Genomic DNA, 23380 nt, shown 5'->3' on the forward strand with positions numbered 1-23380 from the left:
AATTTTTTGGTTTTTAATGACTTCTTGGGAATATGCTTTAATTTCAAGAAATAAGATAATTCAACCTTTATATAATCTTCTAGATACTTTGTGTATCAAGATGATCAATCTTTATATGTATTGTGACTCAGAAAAAATAGTTTAATTTATCAATTCTTTCAAATAAGTATGATTCCATATAGGCATTCTGTTTTAAATACTGATTTCAAATTAACATCATGATTTCCAGGGAACAAAGTATACCCAGATTAAAGTTTCTAATGTCCTGTAAAGGTTTGAATCTTGGGCGTATTAACTTGGATAAATTAACCTCTCCATGCTTTAGTTTTCTTATTTATAACCTGGAGAAAGTAAGCCATACATTTGTTGCTAGGATTAAATAAATTAATATGATAAAGTGGTTTGAATAGTGCCAGGCATGTAGACATTCAATAATTGGTAGGTATTTTTATGATTATGACTACTATTATTGTATACAGGTAGGTTGTTTGTTATCTGATACTTGTTTTTCTAAGTATAGCTGATGGTCGATTTGAATCACTCTACTGCCTAATGTTTTCTATTCTGAGTAGCCTTTAATAAATCACATGTCGGGTATAAACTGATATTAGTAATTTGATATGTCAAATATAATGATACATAGCTGTGTTTTGAAATAATTGGTAAAATCAGAAAAAAAATGTAGGACTTTTCCATATTGAGCTTATTGCAAATAACATTGTTAAGATGTTTGATTAGACTGTTTTAGTTGTGAAAGTTCTCAGCATTGGTTTGGATCAGCACATGTGATAGAAATATGATACAAGTTACATACATAATTATAATTATCATAGTAGTCACATTAAAAAGGTGAAACTAACCTCAGTATCTTTTAAGTCAGTAAGTACAAAGTATTTCAACATGAAACTGACATTTAAAAATTATTGAAATAGTTTATATTTTTTGTATGAATGTTACAAAATAAGTTATATATTTTATAGTTATTATACGTTTCAATTTGGACTAGCCATTAGATGGACTAGCCATCTCAGTAGCCATACATGGTCAGTGATTACAGTAGGGGACAGCACAGGTCTAGATACATTTATGGAAAATCCCTGTTTAAGAGATCTTTTCACTAGTATGTTTTTTTAACCACTAGCATTTTATTGCTCTGTACTAAAAATTCCATAGGTTAAAATATACAAAAGGAAAATTCATTTAAGATAGGTTTAATTTCCCAAAGGAAATTCAGGAAAAGCACATGCTATCATCTATCTTAAAGTGCAAATATGTCAAATATGCAGTAATTTCTAATTAATTAATTAATTTCCAATTAAATAATTGAGTATCTACCATGTGCTTAGCATTACTCATAGTGATAATACTTTCATTTATTAGGAGTAAGATCTTGAAGGTTAGTTATTAGATGTTAGGTATATGTATTAAAGATATACTGGGTAATAGTTGAAGATAATTTTATGTATGTATTTTAAGTTATATTTTATATAATATACATATATAAGTATATGTATAATGTGGTTTTTTTCATTATTGTTTTTTCAGACCAAATTTCTGTTTTCTGTGTATCTACATTTAGAAGAAAAATTGTACATACTGTCATAAGATGGAATTGTTAGTTGATTGAAAATGACTATTTTTTTTTCATTTTTCCATAAGATAATGAAATAAAGTCAAACTTTGCCATTGAACTTTTGTTAATAGTGTCAGAAACCCAACTGGCTTGGGTTCTGGCTTGCTAAAGGTAGAAATTTCTGCAACTAACTTTATTCTTTTTATCTCAGGCCGCTCATACTCTGTATGTTCTCCAAGAATGCTTAATCAGTGTCTGGAGTCTTTGGTGCAGAAAGTGCAAAGTGGGGTGGTAATAAACTTTGAAAAAGCAGGACCAGATCCTTCACCTGTAGAAGGTATTATTGTACTTTTCTTATAGACATTCTAAACTTTATTATTGAACTAGAACTGAAAAATTACTATGATTTGGCTTTAAGATTGACAAGGTCAAATTATTAAGATGTCAAAATGGCTATTGGTAAAGAGGGAAGATTAAACAGGAAAGTGAAGATAAACTGATAGTGGTTCACTAGCATCACTTTTTTATACTGATTGTTCATAATCATATAGGAGTCAAAAACCTTATTAGGCATTTACGGATTAGCAGCCTCATACTTCCTTTTTTTTAAAAAAAAGACCGCTTTGCCTCTCTCCAATATATGTGTTTATCTTGTGTTCCTTAATTGAACAAGAATGTTCAATCCTAGGTGTTTAATTCCTTAGCTACATTTTTTCTAAGGATCAGTCTGGTCAAAAACAAATGGTTTGTGTGGTTACAAAAAAGAGGAACCAGCCTTTGCCATTAAGCTGGATTCTATTCTAGTTAAGTTCCACCTGACTTTATTTTAATATTCTGTGATCATGAACTATTTATATTAGCTAGAGGGTATAAGGAGTTACACTAGAACCAATGGACAGCTTATATCTGTGATCCTCTGTGTAGTATGGCATAGCTTATAACAAAATTACAGAGTCATTAATGACACTTGGCAGAGGTGATCCATTGAGTGGGTAAATTGGGAGAACAGAAAGGTCATAAGGAAAAAAAACTGGTTACTCTCAGAGGGGTATAATAGGGAAGGAACAGAAAATGGCGAAGTTATATAAATTGTGTCACTGTGTCTTTAAAAAAAAAAAAGCTTCTTTATATGACTCTTAGACACAGAATGTATTTATTTTTAAATTATTTTAATATTTGGCTTAGAGTTAGGCACCAAGTAAATGTTTAATAAACTGTTGAAGACAGTTGCTGTTTTGCTAGAATTATTTTAGATTGAAGGTAGATACCTCGAGTTTGATTTGCATATTAAATTTTTTTTGTTATTTAGGCTTTAGTTAAAAATGATTTTAAAGAAATCTTAATTTAGCAATATTTACCTAGTATTTACTTAGCCATTGGATGACGAAGAGATTGGGTTTTTGCCCCTATCATCTAATAATAGGGAAAACATACCATTCATTAAACAAGTATCTACCATAAAGTAGGTTTTACTTATTCTGAACTGGCAAGTAAAGGATACTGTGGGACCTCCTTTCAACTGTTGAATTCATAGTTGGAATTTATAGCCTTTACTGTTTCGTGAATTTTAATCTAGGTGTTAAGTTGTCATGATAGTAGAACCATTCAAAAGAAACAGGAAAATTCAGAATTGAGCAAGACTCGGACATTTTTACTAGGTTAAGTAACAATGGATATAATTTAACTTTTTATGGCTTTTTTTCCTTAATGATACATACTTTCTTTGTCTTAATTTCTTTGCTATAGATGGGCAGCCAGATATATCAAGACCTTTTGGATCACAGCCTTGGCATAGCTGTCACAAACTCATATATGTCAGACCAAATCCTAAAACTGGGGTTCCTATAGGTCATTGGCCTGTTCCAGAATCTTTTTGGCCAGATCAGAATTCTCCAACACTAGTAAGTACCAAAATGACCGTGACTTTGTATTAGTCACCGTTTAACTGCTTTTCATAGTAGTTTTAAGTACTGTTACCAAGGATGTGGCTAATTTACAGGAATTAGATATTCAAAGTGCTCTGGTAAGATATTACATGATTTAGTATACTGTATCATTCATTATGAAGTAATAGAAAAAAGGTGTTGGTTTCCTTTAGAATCTATTTTTGTTTTTTAAGAATTTATTTCTTTATCTGACAGAGAGAGAGATCACAAGTAGGCAGAGAGTCAGGCAGAGAGAGAGAGAGAGAGGGATAAGCAGGTTCCCTGCTGAGCAGAGAGCCCCATGTAGGGCTGGGATCATGACCTGAGCCGAAGGCAGACGCTTAACCCACTGAGCCACCCAGGTGCCCCCTCCTTTAGAATCTGTTATGTTTATGTTTTTATTATTGGCATTTGGGTGCAGAATCATAATGTAAGAAGAGTTTCTCTTTGGTCTCTAAATATTAATGTAACATAAGGATTTGTCTCTAGGATACAATTTAGAATTTAAATGAAAGTTTAGAAAATAATTCCAATTGTTTATAATCTTTTAGGATATAGTCTTAGAAATTTATGTTGACTTCATGGTTTTAGGTTATATCCAGTGTTTTCATTCTGGAAGTTTTTAAGTAGAAATGACTTTCTGGTCTTGTTTATATGAATCATTTTTAGAAATTGTGAGGTTTATTGAATGATCATTGTGAATTAACAGTATTCACTCTATGGTTCTTACAGTAAAGGGTAAATTCATGCAAATTAATATCTAGCCAATGATATTAATACACTTTTTTCAGAATAGCTTTTTTTGTAGTATATGAGCTTTTTTTTCTAGTTTCTAGTATCTAGGGATACTTTGTGGGAGAACATGTTAGTAGTTCTTTTGCTATTACCTTTAGAAGATAATAATCATATTTCAGAGATCCATGAAGCAGTTTTTTTTTTTTTTAAAGATTTTATTTATTTATTTGACAGAGATTACAAGTAGACAGAGAGAGATTACAAGTAGGCAGAGAGGCAGTCAGAGAGAGGAAGGGAAGCAGGCTCCCTCCTGAGCAGAGAGCTTGATGCGGAGCTCGATCCCAGGACCCTGGGACCATGACCCGAGCCGAAGCAGAGGTTTTAACCCACTGAACCACCCAGGCACCCTCCATGAAGCAGTTTTTTTTTTTTTTTTTTTTTTTTTTAAGATTTTTATTTATTTATTTGAGAGAGAGACAGTGAGAGAGAGCATGAGCGAGGAGAAGGTCAGAGGGAGAAGCAGACTCCCCGTGGAGCTGGGAGCCCGATGTGGGACTCGATCCCAGGACTCCAGGATCACGACCTGAGCCGAAGGCAGTCGTCCAACCAACTGAGCCACCCAGGCGTCCCTCCATGAAGCAGTTTTAATAAAGTTTCATGCAGATACCATTTTTTAATTAAACTGAAACCTTTCTGAAACTTTTTTTCATTATTATTTTTGTTTTTATTTTAATTCCAGTAAACATATGGTATTATATTAATTTCAGGTATAGGATATAGTGATTTAACACGTCCATACAACATCCAGTGCTGATCACAAAACTGCACTCTTTAATCCCCATCACCTATTTCACCCATCCCCTCACCCACCTCCCCTCTGGCCGTCAGTGTGTTCTCTGTAGTTAAAGAGTGTTTCTTGTATTCTCTTTCTCGTTTTCCCCTTTGTTCATTTGTTTTGTTTCTTAAATTCCACATATGGGTGAAATCATGTGGTATTTGTCTTTCTCTGAATGACTTACTTTGCTCAGCATTCACTCTTAGCTACTTCCATGTTATTCACATGGCAAGATTTCATTTTATGACTGAATAATATTCCGTTATAATATACATATACCATATCTTCTTTATCCATTCATTAATCGATGGGCACTAGGACTACTTCTGTGTCTTGGCTATTATAAATAATGCTGCTGCAAACATAGGAGTGCATGTATCCCTTAGAATTAGTGTTTTTGTATTCTTTGGATAAATACCCATGTGATTGCTGCATGGTAGAGGAGTTCTATCTTTAACTTTTTGAGGAACCTCCATACCGTTTTCCAAAGTGGCTGTACCAGTTTGCATTCCCACCTGTAGTGCACTGAGTTGAAACCTTTAAACCTATATCACCTCTTCAGGGCAATATTTATTTATTTGTACTCTATACATATTTCCTCTCTTTATTAGGGATTTAGTGAAGTGGTATGTGAAATTAAGGTTTTATAGGAAGTGTTCTTTTATTCCTTTTCTTTTTTCTGATTGTATCATCATAGTTTTTAAAATCTGGCCTTTCTAGAGAAGCTCTTAATTTCTTTAGTCATTTTACTTTCTCTTCTGGAGCCCTTTTACCTTTTATAGAACAGATACCTTATTTATATGAAATATTGTCTTGTTGGTTGTTCATTCTGTTGTATTTTAACACCTATAGGAGTATGTGTAGTACTTGTTGAGTCCTAATAGAAGGAAATCTAAAACCAGTGTCACAGGCATTATCTGTTAATATTGCTCTAGTGGTCTGTTGCAAATTGTTAGATTTTGAAGTGTGGGATTTCAGTTGGGGGAGGAAAGAATATGAGGGCTTCTGGGTGGCTCAGTCAGTTAGATGTCAGCTTTTGGCTTGGGTGGTGGTCCTGGGATCCTGGCATCAAGCCCCGCACTGGGCTTCCTGCTTAGTGAGAAACCTGCTTCTTCCTCTCCCTGCTGTTCTCCCTGCTTGTGCTCTCTCTCTGTTTCTCTGTCAAGTAAATAAATAAAATCCTAAAAAAACAAGTGTGGAAGTCAAAATGAGTAAAGTGTATTTAGAGGAAGAGAAATAGCTGAGTATAGGTGGATCATAACATGTGTGTGGGACATTGAGAGTATTACATAAACCAATTGGCTCATGACTTTAAATGTAAGGTTAGGGGATTTGAGCTTTTCTCACTTCAGTGGGGTTCACAGAATAGGTGAAGATGTTTTTAAAAGAGTGCTGCTTTAGGAAATTTAATCCGGTTGTTTTCATCTGCAGCAGAATTAGGAGATGAGTTGGATGGTAAGCAGGTTATCTAGACGGCTATTGCTAGGATTCATGTAAGAGATTTTAAGAGAATGAATTAAGATGATTGAAGAGAGAATCATAAGAAAGAGACAATATTGGAAAGAACTGGCAAAGTTAACTGAAGAATATTAGAGGGGAAATGAAGTTTTTATAAATAATAGTATTCAAATAAGATGTATTGATACTGAAATTAAATGTGATTTGTTAAGAGACTGGTTCTGAATTTATTAGATCATGGCTCCACCAGTTATTAGCTGTGTTTTGGTCAGCTATCTTCTCCACTCAATTTCCCATCAGTTAAATGGAGATAACCGCTATCTCATGAAATTGTTTGGGGGATTAAATGAAGTCATAAATGCAAAATTTTCTTTGCCAAGTTCTAGAAGACATCCTCTCCTGCTAGTACACATTTTCCCCCTCAGTATTTTCATTCAAAAATAAAATTGAGGGCGCCTGGGTGGCTCAGTGGGTTAAGCCGCTGCCTTCGGCTCAGGTCATGATCTCAGGGTCCTGGGATCGAGTCCCACATCGGGCTCTCTGCTCAGCAGGAAGCCTGCTTCCCTCTCTCTCTCTCTCTCTGCCTGCCTCTCCGTCTACTTGTGATCTCTCTCTGTCAAATAAATAAATAAAATCTTTAAAAATAAAATAAAATAAAATAAAATTGAGTTTCATGGACTGTTTCAATAAGATAGGTGTCAGGTACATATGAAGTGAAGGAGCACAATATGGAGTAAAACATGGTGCTTCCCTTCTGAAATCTTAACCATTCCACAGGAAGATCAGACTAGTAAACATAATACAGAACAGTGTGCTGACTGTACTAGGTGCATGGAGCAGAGCCCAGAGGAGGTGGTGCCTAACTGCCTGTATGTAATTGGAGTACAGGGCAAGAAAGGGTGCCAGGGAGGAAATCTCTTAGATGTCTTACTTGCCAGTTCAGACTTTAAAACTTTGTTTGTTTGTAATATGCAAGGGAGAAAATGATAGAGCAGCCAGGGATAACGCGAAACCAGGGGCAAGAAAAGATGCTGATCTACTTGGATAACTGCAAGTGGTTAGGCATGGCTGGAGCACAGGGTATACATGGTGTGGTGGTTGAAAGAGATAGGGACCGGATCATCAAGGATCTTTGTATATTTAAAAAAAAAAGAGTCTGGGTCCTATTTTTAGGTGATTCGTTGCTGCTTTTACCAAATAATTTTAGATAGGGAAATTACATGATCATATTTATATTTTGTGGCTATGGGATTGATTGGAGGGAGCTAATTAGGTTAATTAAAAATAAGCAGTTGTACTAGTCTAGTCTGAGAAATGATGAAGGCATAAATTAGAGTACTAAGAAATAGAAGATAGAAATTTTTAGAGATGAGAATTTATTGACAGAAGGCAGTAACTAAATACTGAGCACCTGCCAAGTTTATGTGTTCTGCCTACTAGCTTAGAATTTGTGGGATTTTATCTGGCTCTTTGTGACAGTTAAATAATGAGGATAAGGAGGAGATATTAAGGATAACACGTAGGTTGTTTTTATTTTTAAAGATTTTATTTATTTATTTGAGAGAGCGAGAGAGAGGGATCGCGCGCGAGTGAGCGTGCACGAGCAGGGTGAAGGGCAGAGGGAGAAGCAGACTCCCTGAGGAGAGGGCCTGATGCGGGGCCCCATTCCAGGACTCTTGAGATCATGACCTGAGCCGAAGGCAGATGCTTAACAGAGCCACCCAGGTGCCCCAACACCTAGGTTTTTAAAACGGGTTTTGTAGTTTGGGGGAGAAATAATGAATTGCATAATAACGTGTTGGAGGGATTTATAGAAGATTCTGGTTCTATCTAGTAGACAGATGAAGCATAAAAGAAATGAGGGAGATTTGGTCTCAACACTGGATTTGAGAGCCACTAGGGTATAGGTAGTAATGAAGTAATAAGAGCCTTTTATAGAAGCAAAATTTCAAATTATTTCTTCATAGCTCTTATTTCCTTCATCAGTCTTCAATCAGATTTTTAGGAAGGAGGCTATTGGGAGGGGAGAGCTGGGAATAGATTAACATGCCTTTTTTCTCTCCCTTACGTTACTGTGTTTTTTGTATCTTTAGATCAGGTTGTCCAAAGTAGTATGTATGTAACACAGGAATAACCAAAGGAAAACATTAGAAATTAGAATTTCTATTTATGTTTATCTTTTTCTCCTATTTTTAATATTATTTTGTTATATATTTTATTATATACCTATAAATTAACTTACAAATAATTTATAAATAAATGTATATATGTCCTAATATATTGTGTATTCAAAACCTTTTACTAAATAAGGTATGTAATCAGTTTGGAAGTTACTACTCCATTACAAGAAATTAAATTGCCACAACTGAGAACTTAGGAAGGTTTCTGTATTAGTTATTTCTTAGATGTAACAATTAATGATTACTTACTTAATTCCAAAATTTTGCACTTTCCTGATAAATTTTAAGATCTAAAAAGATTTTTATTCTGTGTATATTTTAAAAATGCTTTGGCTTTTTCTTGTGAATGTAAAATTTCAGCATTACATTTTAAGTATTTTCTTTCAGCTTTAATAGTGCTTTCAGTAGTAAATTAAACTCTTTAACTAGCAAAATCGAGGAAATGAGTAAATTCTGATAGTGAGGAATACTGAAAATTAGTTTGTTTCTTGCATTTTGTGTGAATAGTAATAATAAGACTTTCCCCTCCAGCCACCTCGCACGTCTCACCCGGTAGTGAAGTTTTCCTGTACAGACTGTGAACCAATGGTTATTGACAAATTGCCTTTTGACAAATACGAGTTGGAACCTTCACCACTGACTCAATTTATCTTGGAAAGGAAATCTCCTCAAACATGTTGGCAGGTGAGCCAAAAAACTATAGTGACTTAAAAGTTGAATGTTCTTTTAAAAAGTTAAATTGAATCAGTGATTTATAAAACATTTTGTAAAGGTCATTAAATATGTTGCCTTTACCACTCCCTTTTAACAGGTATATGTGAGCAATAGTGCAAAATATAGTGAACTTGGTCATCCCTTTGGTTACTTGAAAGCCAGTACAGCACTGAACTGTGTCAACTTATTTGTGATGCCTTACAATTACCCAGTCCTTCTTCCTCTTTTAGGTAAGTATTCTTGTTCTGTTTTCTGTGGCTCAGCATACATACAAATTTTCCTTAAAACAGAGTTTGGGAACATCCCTTTGTAAGTTCTCATGTCTTGTGAAAATTAATGGAACTGTTTTTAACTCTGAAATATTGAACCTACTATCCAAGATGGTTTTAAAGCAACCTGTGTATGTCTGTGGTAAATTGAAAGTCATTGTCAAAACACCTTTGGTTCTATAAATTGTTGAAGATACTGTGTTTTAATATTCTAAGTTTTCTGCAAGTTAATTTCTTACATGGTTAGAATTGGTAATACATAGGCTTTGTATTTGGTGAACAAGACATTTTGTAGAAGCATATATTTATAAATCTGAGTGTATTTTCTTTCTAAGAATTTACCTGTATTTTAATTTTCATTTGGCAAATATTTTTCTAAATGAATGAATTTATTCTAAAACATTGTAATAAAAACCTAAAGTTAGTTTCTGGGGATCCTCTGGCTATAATTTTTGAGCAGTACTATTGGAGAAGACTAATTTTCCTCCATGGAACCACATCAGATTTAAGTTATAGTCAAAATATTAGGTATATTTTATAGAAAATATTGTGCATACTTTGCTTCTGTCCTCAAATCTATTTTGTGTCTAAATGTAGATAGTATATAGATTTTCTTGTGTATTTTCTGATTCTGCCTTTATTGTTACATGAAATACTGTTACATGAAACACATGATTGGCATCTTTTTTTTTTTTTTTAAAGATTTTATTTATTTATTTGAGAGAGAGAGAGAGATCCCAAGTAGGCAGAGAGGCAGGCAGAGTGAGAGGGGGGAAGCAGGCTCGCTGCTGAACAGAGAGCCTGATGTGGGGCTTGATCCTGGGACCCTGAGATCATGACCTGAGCTGAAGGCCGAGGCTTTAACCCACTGAGCCACCCAGGTGCCCAACTGGCATCTTTTTATGTTTAAAATAGTATTACTCCATATCTCACAAAACAAACTGAGGGTTGCTGCAGGGAGGGAGTTTGAGAGAGTGGGGTGGGATTTTGGACATTGGGGAAGGTATGTGCTATGGTGAGTGCTGTGAAGTGTATAAACCTGATGATTCACAGACCTGTACCCCTGGGGATAAAAATATATGTTTATAAAAAATAAAAAATTTAAAACACTCAAAAAAATGGTATTACTACTCAAAATGGCAGAACTAAAAATTGTGCCCCTTTCAATTTTGTTAAAAACTTGATGTCTGATGTTACTGTCTTACAAATAAGAAAGGGGACTTTAAAAATGAAATGTATTTGACTTGATTTTCATGTGTGAAAACAATTGATGATGATAGTTTGTTCACATTATACATTTATAGATGACTTGTTTAAAGTACATAAAGCAAAACCAACATTGAAATGGAGACAGTCGTTTGAAAGTTATTTGAAGACAATGCCTCCCTACTATCTTGGGGTAAGAATGTTATTGTTAAAAATAGAACTTGTTATAAAATTTTACATTATGGTTATGGTTTACTGTAGGTATTAAAACTTATTTGTTGCTATTATAGAATGTACAGAATATGCAAATGTTGTGAACATTGACCAATGTCAATGACCAAAGCAGATGTAATGGAAAAGAAAGTTTTCAGTGATTTGCATGATGATGACAGTAATGATCATGATAACGTATATGTAATGCATACATTAGGCCTGATATTATGCTAAGCATTTTACATTTATTAACCTCATTAGTTTTTGATACAATGTTCTATTAACCTCATTTAATTTATATAGTAACCCTATGAGGTAGAAATTATCATTTCTGTTTCACAGATGAGGAAACTAAGGTACTAACCGATTAAATAATTTGTCCAAGGCTACATAGCTAATGTGTGGGAGACTAGAATTTAATCCCAGGCAGCTTGGCTTTTAGAATAGCTCCAATTGTTGTACACCCTTGTTAAATTGCAGTTTTATAACTATTTTTCTTTAAGGGTACAGAATAATTTTTGTTGCTTTATTCCCTATGTCTCCAGAAACGTGTTTTTAGGTAGATAAGTATCAATTTTCAGAGAATCATACATTTTTAGAACCATAACTTTGTGATTACAGTTGACCCTTGAACAACACAGGTTTGACGTGCATGGGTTCGCTTATATGTGAATTTTTTCCGATAGATATAAAGGGAGATTTTTTTTTGAGATTTTTGGCATATTGGAAAAGTCGCAGATGAAGCATATAGCCTATAAATATTAAAATTATCAAGAAAAACCTAGGTTATTGTGAGAATATAGTATATATATAATACATATTACATACAAAAATTAATGGTGTTACTAGGCTTCCAGTCAATAGCAGGCTATTAATCGTTAAGTTTTGGGGGAGTCAAAAGTTGTACACGGATGTTCGATTGTGTGGGGTCGGCACTTCTAGCCCTCACGGCACTTCTAGACCTCTTGCTCGGTTCAGAGGTCACCTGTACTTAACACCTCATGTATCATAGTAGGTAAGACCAGTAATGTATATATTATTAAATGCATTATCTATTGTATGAAAAGTAACTTCTTAAGGAGACCAGTGTTAAAAGCACTTTTAACCATTATTTTTACTTTTAATTAATTTTTACTTTTAATACTATAGCATTTGACAATAACTAATCTTTCTAAATGGTCTCTACTAAAAGCATTAATTTCTTGAGCTTTGAAAATCATATTTTAGAGTTGTAAGAGATAAGTTGTGTGTCTAGCACATAGTGCCTGCCATGTAAGAGTGAAAAGGAAGGAACACGGAATATGAACTCTTACATATGTTGACGACTCATTTACGTTTCATAGCAACCTGCAGGATTTAGGCAAAGCTACATGGATTTTAAATATCAGAGCTGGGATTTGATTGCAGTTTGACACCAGTGCTTATAAACTTTCTGATGTCAGTGAATGGCTCTCATCCTTTTCTTTTTCTTCTTTTTAATTAAAAAATTTAAAAAAATTTTTAACATAAAAAAGATTACTTTTTTAATTTAAAAAATGTTTATTTATTTATTTGACAAAGAGAGACATAGTGAAAGAGGGAACACAAGCAGGGGGTAGTGGAAGAGGGAGAAGCAGGTTTCCCGCTAAGTAGGCAGCCTGATGCAGGGCTCTACCCTAGGACCCTGGGATCATGACCTGAGCGGAAGAGAGATGTTTAACGACTGAGCCACCCAAGCGACCCGGCTATCATCCTTTTCTAACTGCATCCCACTCACACATACTAGACTGTCCTGCTAGTGACATTTTTCTTAGCAAAAGTGGTAGGCTGTCCTTACAGTTGAAAATTATTTTACTATACCACATCCACAGTAAATATTAGACTGTTTTTTCCTTCAGAGCTTGTTTCTATTTTTTCAGTTCAGCTAATAATGATTAACACTTACTGAATACCTGCTGTGTACCAGATGATTCTGTATGTTGCTTTACATGTATTAATTCATTTAATCCCATGACAACCCTATGAAGTAGATACTATTGTCCTTTTCAAATGAGAAACTTTAGACCCAGAGAGGCTATATAATCTGGTCTAGGGTCACAGAGCTAGTGAATGGTTGAGCCATAACCCACACAGTTACCCAAGGTAGAAATCTTCCATTTTTCTTGTGTCCTTTTCACGTCTTACTTTCTACCAACTCTCCCTCTGTGATGAGTCTCCTGCCCATTTCTTCCAAACTTAGTATCTCCAGTGATACTAAGGAGTCTAGGACTTTACCTTTCTGTCCCAGGTTTTGTTAAAATATAGCCTCTAATCCTTTTTAAGTATTTCAAGCTAGCTTTTGTACCACTGGCAAACATTTTACTGAAATACTAATAAGATTATGTTACTCTCTTATTGAAAAAAAGAGGTTTTTTTTGAAGAAATCTTCAAAACTGACAATACATGTAGTCTTAACCTTTTTGACAAGTTTAGGATTGAGTGATGTTTTCTCTTTTCCTATAGCCTTTGAAGAAAGCTGTTAGAATGATGGGAGCACCTAACCTAATAGCAGACAGTATGGAATATGGACTTAGTTACAGTGTCATTTCATACCTCAAAAAATTGAGTCAACAGGTAATGTTAAGAAGTAGAGCCATTAAGTATTTTGAATGGTTTTGGCTAAGATGCTTAACAGGTGGTCCTAATGGAATTAGGTTGTATTAATATGTTTTAAAGCTACATATATTATATATTAACATAATTCAGTCTCAAGTACATGGTGTGCTGTGTTTTGGAAGGTTAATTTGAAATAATAATTCCTAATTTATGGAACTGGCTTTATTATTGTGGTCCTAGATTTTCTACCACTGAAAATTCATGTTTTCTTTTGAGAAATTTGTGTTAGAAAGTTGTTTTTCTTAGACAAAAATCAGTTTCTTTTGCTTTATGTTTTAAAACCTATAGTTCTTTTTCTTTCAAAAATGGAAGTTTCTTTTGAAGTATTTGTAAAAAACACTGTATTTTATAGTCATTTTGAATATAAATCACATTAATAGATATTCTGGTAGTCAAGCAGTATACAGTTAGACTGCCAAGATATTAAGACCATATAAAGTACATTATTTTTCTAGTACTTCTACCACCTGTACTTAAACTGCTCATGGAGATGTAGGTTGGATAGAGTCAAAATATTGCTACTTGCTTTCCAGTGAAAAGCTACATCATTTTTGTTATACCTATGAACATTTAGTTATGTGCTAATAAAAGTATCTTTAAATAAATACTGATAAGAGTTATTTTTTCTGATTTTATATGATCTCTGAATTGGAAATCCATATTTTTATTTAGGGTTCACTTACATTTCATGGTTTAAATGTAGTGGGTACTAGTACATAAAAATAAATTGAAGTTGTTTTTGTTTGTCCTTCTCCAAAAGGTTATAATTGTAATGATTTAAAACTGTAAGACATTTTTATTTAAACTCTCTTTAGTTTACCAAGAACTTGACATGACCTATGCTACTTGAGTTTATAATTACATACATACTTTTTATAACATAAATACTTAATTTATAGAAGACCAAAACTATTAGTATTTAATTTACTAATTTAGATTATGTCAAAACTAAATCTTACTATTTTTATTTTAGGCCAAAATAGAATCTGATCGAGTCATTGGATCTGTAGGCAAAAAAGTAGTACAGGAAACTGGAATTAAAGTCCGAAGCCGATCACATGGCTTATCAATGGCTTATAGGAAGGATTTTCAACAGTTGCTCCAGGGGATTTCAGAGGATGTTCCTCACAGACTGCTAGACCTTAACATGAAAGAATACACTGGCTTCCAAGTTGCTTTGCTCAATAAGGTAATAGTTATGTGAATTTTTAGCACTGCTTTAGTTATATTCTATGATATTGTTGAATAAATCAGATTTTCCATTAATTGATAACTTAGTTTGTCCAAACTTCAGAAGTACTTCTGTACCTCTGATGAATAATGATCATTAATACTATTATTGAATCATAGAGTTTTAGAATTAAGACATTGTGCATGCTGAATGGATGAATAGGTGGACTGATGAGTAAACCAACCCATTCATTTTATAGATGAGAAAACAAATGGGGTGCCTGGCTCACTCAGTTGGTAGAGCATGCCCCATTTTGAGTATAAAGATTACTTAAAAAAAAAAAAAAAAAAAAAAAAGGCAAGAAAGAAAACAGAGGCTTAAAGATTGCCTGAAGTTACTTAGCTAGTCTTACAATTCGCTGAAGTTTGGTACTTATACTGATGACCTTGGGTACATAGGATGGTCCTAAAATGCTTTATGAATATTCATTATTAAGAAGATCTTCACTCCAGTGGCCTTTTTGGTAGAAAGAGATAAGCTGATCTAAAATTTATATGGAAATTTTAAAGCTCCTAGAATAGCTTAAAACAGTTTTGCAAAATAATGAATTTAGAATACTTGTACAGTCTATTTTGAAACTTACTATAAAGTTGTAGTATTCAGGGACGCCTGGGTGGCTCAGTTGGTTAAGCAGCTGCCTTCGGCTCAGGTCATGATCCCAGCATCCTGGGATCGAGTCCCACATTGGGCTCCTTGCTCGGCGGAGAGCCTGCTTCTCCCTCTGCCTCTGCCTGCCATTCTGTCTGCCTGTGCTCGCTCTCACTCCCTCTCTCTCTGACAAATAAATAAAATCTTTTAAAAAAAAATGAAATCATTAAAAAAAAATGTTGTAGTAATCATCAGCATGTTGTATTGTTGGTATATGGGTAAACATATAGATCAGTAGAACAGAAGAGAGTCTAGAAGTAGACACTCACACATGTAGTCAATTTTTAACAGAGGTGCCAAAACAATTCAGTGGGTAAGAAGATAATCTCTTCAGAAATAGTGCTGGAACAGTTGGATACCCATATTCAAAATAATAAATTTGACCATTATCTCACATTACTTGGAACTGCTTATGGTCTGAAATGTAAGAACTAAAACTATAAACTTCTAGAAGAAAACAGGAGAAAATCTTTATGACATTGGGTCAGGAGTCATTGAAGATTTCTCAAATACAGCACAAAAAGCACACAAAAAAACTTGATAAAGTTCATTAAAATTTAAATTTTTTTTTTTTAAAGATTTTATTTATTTATTTGACAGAGATCACAAGTAGGCAGAGAGGCAGGCAGAGAGAGAGAGGAAGGGAAGCAGGCTCCCTGCTGAGCAGAGAGCCCGATGCGGGGCTCGATCCCAGGACCCTGGGACCATGACCTGAGCCGAAGGCAGCGGCTTTAACCCACTGAGCCACCCAGGCGCCCCTAAAATTTAAATTTTTGTCTACAAAAGAAATTTTGTAAAATGAACAGGCAAGCTACAGCCTGGGAGAAGAGTATATATAGAACAAAGTATTTGCAGCACAATATGTAAAGAACTACAACTTAGTGATAAAAAAATAAACATCTAATAAAAAGTGGGCAAAATCTTTGAGAAGATACTTCACCAAATAAGATACATGAATTTAAACGCACGTAAAAAGTTGCTGTACCTTAATGGCCATTAGGGAAATGCAAATTAAAACTATAATGAGATCCCACTTCCCACCCACTAGAATGGCTATATTTGATATATAACCAGCAGTTCTACTCAAAGGTGTCTACCTACATGAAAGAAGTGAAGATATTTGTCCATATAAAGGCTTTGTATGCAAATGTTTATAACAGCATTATTCATAATCACCAAAAACTGAAAACTGTTCATCCATTGGAAAATGGATAAAGATAGACTATATCCACAGAACGGACTACTACTCTGCAGTAAAAAAGAACAGACTACTTATACATTAATAACCATAGATGAATCTCAAAGCATCATCCTTAGTGAAAAAAGCCAGATAGAAAAGATTTGATACAGCAAATGCATTTATAAAGTGGAATGTAGGGTGACAGGAAGCAGATCAGTGGATGCCTGGGGATAGGAAAATTGATTGACAACAAATGGACACGAACAACTTTTCTGGGGTGATGGAAGTGTTCTTAAACTGGATTGTGGTGATGGTTTCACAATTGTAAATTTACTGACACTTGTCAAACTGTATACCTAAAATGGGTTAATTTATTGTATGTGAATTATACATCAAAGCTATGTTTCTTGGAAATTCGTTTTATATTTACTTCCCTTAGCCAGAATATATAGCAAAATCTTGAAAGAGGTGAATTTATTTGATTGAACTTAACTACCAGTTTTGATCTTCTGGTTCCTAAAATAATAAGATTGCATCATAATTCTTTATTATATTTTTAAAACTAATGAGACTTGTATATCTTATTTCCAAACCTATACTGCAGGCTAGAGACTTTAGTCTCTTTTAATTTTATATTAAAAAATAAAAATAAATTTGTCCTTGTTTTTCAATAGGATTTGAAACCGCAGACATTTAGAAATGCGTATGACATACCAAGGCGGAATCTTTTGGATCACTTAACAAGGATGAGATCTAATCTTTTGAAGAGCACCCGCAGATTTCTTAAAGGACAGGATGAAGGTTAGATCATGGTTTTAAATAATGGTATTTCTTTTGTGAATTTCTTTCTTTATGTTGAAAAAACATGGTATATTAATCTAGCTTTTAAAGAATTACTATAGTAGTATTACATTTTCTTTGTAAATTCAAACAAATGAAATAAGTACTAAGTCATCCCTGATTCTCGACATTTTTTTCTATCATCACTGTGTCCCAAATTCTTTCTCCCAGAGGTGACAACCTTTGTTAGCAGCTTAGTTTCTCTTTAAAGACTTTTTGTTCATGCATTAACACACACACAAAATCATTTTCTTGTGATACACTGGTATCTGGTGGTTTGACTCAGTTGGTCCGTACACGTCCTGTTCCTTTAGCTGTTTCCATGGCATGTACTACAAATCAAGTCAGATGAGAATTTAACTCTTGGCCATCTCTGATGTAAGCATTCCAACTATAGCTTTATATAAAAAGGTTATGTGTGATACATCTTCTTTGTAAATTTTCCTATATTTAAATTCTTAATTGGAATAGAGAAGAAGAATTCCTTTTCATGGCAATGTTAACTGTATTGCTTATTTTGCACACTCAAGTTAACTGCAATGTTTTTGCTTTGTTTAGAAGATAAAATCAATTCTTTTAAATTTTATTTTAAAAATTTTAAAAAGACTTCATTTTTGTCACAATATTTGTAGTGACAACACACTAATTTAACATATATGGTAAGGGAAGACTTCCTAGAATAACACTAGGTAGCATTCATATGTAAGAGGATATTATTTGATAATTAAACATTGTTGTTTTAGTGAGGCTAACTTTCTTTGTTGCTCTCTTCTATTTGAAAAGATCAAGTGCACAGTGTTCCTATAGCACAAATGGGGAATTACCAGGAATACCTCAAGCAAGTACCTTCTCCACTAAGAGAACTTGATCCTGATCAGCCTCGAAGGTTGCATACATTTGGCAACCCCTTTAAGCTAGATAAAAAGGTAAACTTAAAATGTTCCACTGTATAATTCATTTGTGGATTTAACAGTTCTTAATTTAACTAAAGTAAGCTACTTTTCTTGGTAGACTAATAAATATCAACATAATTATAGTTGCTCTAATGGGGATTGGAATTAGTTATACCATTTAAAGACTGTATGTAAACCAAGGGAAATTATATTCTTTTTTGTTATAGGGTATGATGATAGATGAAGCAGATGAATTTGTGGCTGGACCTCAAAATAAACATAAACGACCTGGAGAACCAAATATGCAAGGGATCCCTAAAAGACGTCGCTGTATGTCTCCACTACTAAGAGGCAGACAACAGAATCCAGTTGTGAATAATCATATTGGAGGAAAAGGACCACCTGTACCTATGACTCAAGCACAGCCAGATCTTATTAAACCCCTTCCTCTTCATAAAAGTAAGAGTTTTTACAAAAAACATTAGTGCTGCTTTTTGTCTCTTCGTGGGGAAGGGATTTTTTAATTATAGAAAATATTGAGTGTCTAGAAAAGATACTTGTTTCTTCTAAATTAGCATGTAATCATTTTATGTCTTTTTAAAGAACAGTTGTTGGATATTTCGTATATTTATTATGCTTGATTATAGCTAGCATGATCTATCTAAATATCATTTACTAGTCTGAAGTATTTCAGAATAACAGTATTAAAGGGAGGTTATCAATACCCACAGAAAGATGGTTTTCAGTTTCAGGTTAATTCAGCCACTAATTATTTTATATATATACATACATACATACATACATACACTATTGTAAACAGTGCTAAGCATTGAGGTATAGCAGTGAATGAGACAGTAGTGATCTCTGCCTTCATTGATAATGAGTAAGGAAAGACAGTCATTGAATGTTTCATTAGAAGTGTGATGCATGTTATAAAAGGGAAGTCAGGTATGTTTTGGAAGCATGTGGTAAAAGGATTCATCTTAGTTTGTGGGGTCAAGACCCTTTACTGAGGAAGTTAGGTTTAAGCCAACATTTGAAGGGTGAATGGGAATTGTTTTGCAAAAGCTGTGCATTTGGTAGTAGTGCTAAGCAGTTTTGCTACGTGCTACTATATGCTACAGTAGTAGTGTAAGAAGAATATGTGCAAATGTATACACTAAAGAGAAGGGATTAAGGGAACTGAAAGAATCTTAGTATACCAAAGGTATTGGGAATGAGATAAGGTAAGAAATTAAAGATAGGCTGAGGCCAGAGCATGGAGGGCCCTGGAGGCCATTGTAAAGATTGTAGACTTTAAGGACAATGAGAATCTTTGAAAGGTTTTGAAGAGCTAGTGACCTGATCTGATTAGAATTTTATAAAGACCAGGCCAACTGTACTGTGTGAAATATTGTTAGGGAAGAACAAGAGTGGATTTAGGGGAACCCTTAGTGAATTAATGATTGCATTAATTATTGGTAGTGATCATTTGTAGTTTATAACATCTTAACTGGAGAGAAACCAAATATTCTATACCTCCTGATGGAATTATACAGTACTACTTTTGAAGTACTCTTACCAAAAAAAAAAAAAAAAAGGAGAAAGACACTGAGCCTTATTAATCTGATCAAGCTTCTAGATCTAACTACCAGTTTATAGGAAATACAAAGGATAGAGAAACAAATGACAAAACAGGGATATAATTAGCATAATCTGGATTGTGGAAAACTATAGGACCAAGAATATGGGGTCTGTATGTTTCCAGAAAAAAATGCATAGCAAAAAGAGAGGTTACAGAAGGATCTTACAGATTAAATGGTAGTTAGAAGACATATAAACTAATTACAATGTACAAGTCCTGATTTGGACCCTGAAACAAATAAGATTTTTTTTTTTAAATTTTTTTATTATTTATTTGTCAGAGAGAGAGAGAGAGAGAGTGAGCACAGGCAGATAGAGTGGCAGGCAGAGGCAGAGGGAGAAGCAGGCTTCCTGCTGAGCAAGGAGCCTGATGTGGGACTCGATCCCAGAACTCTGGGATCATGACCTGAACCGAAGGCAGCCGCTTAACCAACTGAGCCACCCAGGTGTCCCGGACCCTGAAACAAATAAAATCAAAGTTTCCCTACAGATAGAAAGTGTGCAAGGTAATTAGATTAGGGACATTGATAGGATATTTGATGTTGTTAAATAATTATTATGGATGCACAGAAACTAGTTAGGAAACCCAGGGAAGAGCTAATGACTTGGCAGTGGAGTTTCAAGAAAAACATGTATTTGAGAAATACTTGGATGTACCAGTAAAGACTTTGTGATGATGGACCGGATATTGGAGCCAGGGCAAGAGAGGAGTTGAGAGATGCTGGATAGATAAGGATGAAAGAGTGGAGCGGAAGGAGAGAGGATGAGTGAGTTTAGAGGCACCCACTATATAGCCATGTGGAGATCCTTAGATAGAAGATGGGTATTTTAGTTTAGACCTCGGAAGAAGAGACAGGGAAAAAGAGAGAGGTGCAGGAGGCAGTCTTAACCTCCTTGGAGTGAATTAAATCACAGCAAGGGAAACAATGAGAAGCAGCAGCCTAGAGCAGAACTTTGAAAGTGCCAAAGTTAAGGAGAGAAATAAGGTTCAAAAAAGGAGATTAAGAGGGAAGAATCCAAGAATAAGGAGATGAGAAGAATTTGGCGTCATGAGAGCTAAAGGGAAAGAGAATTGAGTGGTAGCAGTCTCAGATACTTACATGGATTGGTCCAGAGGATTGGAAAGGTTCTGATGGCCTTTGGCCACCTTAGCACGAGCAATTCTGATGGAATAAAGAGGACAAAACACTGACGAAGTGGTTTGAGGAGTGAAAGATGAGAAAATGGAGACAATGCATGTAAGACAACCCATTTAAGACTTTTAGCTATGGGGAAAATTGGACAGCTATATGTAGAAGAAGGAAACTTGACCGTTCTCCTAACACCATATACAAAGATAAACTCTAAATGGATGAAAGATCTCAATGTGAGGGAGGAATCTATCAAAATCCTAGAGGAGAGTAAAGGCAGTAACATCTTTGGCATCGGCCGCAGCAACTTCTTTTATGTCATGTCTCCAAGGGCAAGGGAAACAAAAGCAAAAATGAATTTTTGGGACTTTATCAAGATAAAAATCTTCTGCACAGCAAAGGAAATAGTCAGCAAAACTAAGAGGCAACCCACAGAATGGGAGAAGATATTTGCAAATGACATTACAAATAAAGGACTGGTATCCAAGATCTATCAAGAATTCTCAAACTCAACATCCAAAAAACAATTGAGTCAACAAATGGGCAGAAGATACGAACAGACACTTCTCCAAAGAAGACATACAAATGGCTAACAGACACATGAAAAAATGTTCATCATTAGCCATCAGGGAAATGCAAATCAAAACCACATTGAGATACCACCAGTTAGCATGGCAAAAATTAACAAGACAGGAAACAACAAATGTTGGTGAGGATGCAGAGAAAGGGAATCCTCTTAACACTGTTGGTGGGAATGCAAGTTGGTGCAGCCACTCTGGAAAACAGTATGGAGATTCCTCAAAAAGTTGAGAAATAGAGCTACCCTATGACCCAGCAATAGCACAACTGGGTATTTTACCCCAAAGATACAGATGTAGTGAAAAGAAGGGGAACATGCACCCCAGTGTTCATAGCAGCAATGTCCACAATAGCCAAACTGTGAAAGGAGCCAGATGCCCTTCAACAGATGAATGGATAAAGAAGATATGGTTCATATATACAATGGAATATTACTCAGCCATCAGAAAGGATGAATACCCACCATGTGCCTCAACATGCGTGGAACTGGAGGGGATTATGCTAAGTGAAATAAGTCAAACAAAGAAAGAGTTCTCACATGGTTTCACTCATATGTTGCTTATATTCCACATATGAGATGAATCAGATGAAACCATCTTGATTCTAGATCCGTGACATTATATGACATTAGGAGAAGGAAGGGGAAACTGAAGGGAGGGAATCAGAGGAAGAGACGAACCATGAGAAACTAGAGACTCCAGGAAACAATCTGAGGATTTCAGAGGGGAAGAGGAATTGGGGGATGGGTTAGCCTGGTGATGAGTATTAAGGAGGGCAGGTGTTGTAATGAGCACTGGATGTCATATGCAAATAATGAATCATGGAACACTACATCAAAAACTAATGATGTACTGTATGGTGACTAACATAACGTAAAAAAAAAAATAAAAATTTTATGTATATATAGTTGCAGAAAAACAAAGAAGTTTAAAATGCAGCATGGGGGAGATGGGAAAAGAATGATAGCTGGAAGAAGTCATGGGGTTAAAAATGGTGACTTTGCTTTGTCTTAAAGATGACAGAGTTGAGCTTGTTTAAATGCTGGTATGATGGAACCAGGAGGTAGTGGTTGAAAAAGAAGACGAGAGAAAGCATAATCAGCACAAAATCATTGGGAAGGCAGAAGGGAATGGTCCAAAGCCCAGATGAAAGAATGTTGCTTCCACTGAAGCAGATGAGTGTGGGCACAAGTGGGAAGTAGAGAAGTTCCTATTTCATGGCTCTCCTTTTCTTTCCTCTGTGAAGTTGAAGGTGACATATACTATGGAGAGGAGAGGAGAGATTGGGAAAGTCAGAGATGTTAAAGAGAGTGGAGAAGGTTAGAATGGTCTTTTGTGGGAGAGGGAGAAATAAGACTGCTAGGTAGTGCTAGAAGGTGACATATACTATGGAGAGGAGAGGAGAGATTGGGAAAGTCAGAGATGTTAAAGAGAGTGGAGAAGGTTAGAATGGTCTTTTGTGGGAGAGGGAGAAATAAGACTGCTAGGTAGTGCTAAATCCAGGGACACTTGGCT

At 34.8% G+C, this 23380-nt stretch overlaps 1 protein-coding gene across 5 annotated transcripts in view; it reads left to right on the plus strand.

Annotated features, from left to right (window-relative positions):
- INTS6 (integrator complex subunit 6) overlaps nucleotides 1–23380 on the plus strand; it is a 93089-nt gene that overhangs the window by 60858 nt on the left and 8851 nt on the right. For all 5 annotated transcript variants that reach the window (XM_047723330.1, XM_047723331.1, XM_047723333.1 and 2 more), the window contains 10 exons: nucleotides 1785–1910; nucleotides 3320–3474; nucleotides 9238–9390; nucleotides 9518–9650; nucleotides 10994–11088; nucleotides 13590–13700; nucleotides 14716–14931; nucleotides 17476–17602; nucleotides 18425–18567; nucleotides 18762–18993. In XM_047723330.1, coding sequence (XP_047579286.1) covers nucleotides 1785–1910; nucleotides 3320–3474; nucleotides 9238–9390; nucleotides 9518–9650; nucleotides 10994–11088; nucleotides 13590–13700; nucleotides 14716–14931; nucleotides 17476–17602; nucleotides 18425–18567; nucleotides 18762–18993 — 1491 coding nt within the window. The remainder of the gene's footprint in view (nucleotides 1–1784; nucleotides 1911–3319; nucleotides 3475–9237; nucleotides 9391–9517; nucleotides 9651–10993; nucleotides 11089–13589; nucleotides 13701–14715; nucleotides 14932–17475; nucleotides 17603–18424; nucleotides 18568–18761; nucleotides 18994–23380) is intronic.

The sequence above is a fragment of the Lutra lutra genome, chromosome 3, assembly GCF_902655055.1.
Source record: "Lutra lutra chromosome 3, mLutLut1.2, whole genome shotgun sequence".
In the NCBI taxonomy this organism is placed as follows: Eukaryota; Metazoa; Chordata; class Mammalia; order Carnivora; family Mustelidae; genus Lutra; species Lutra lutra.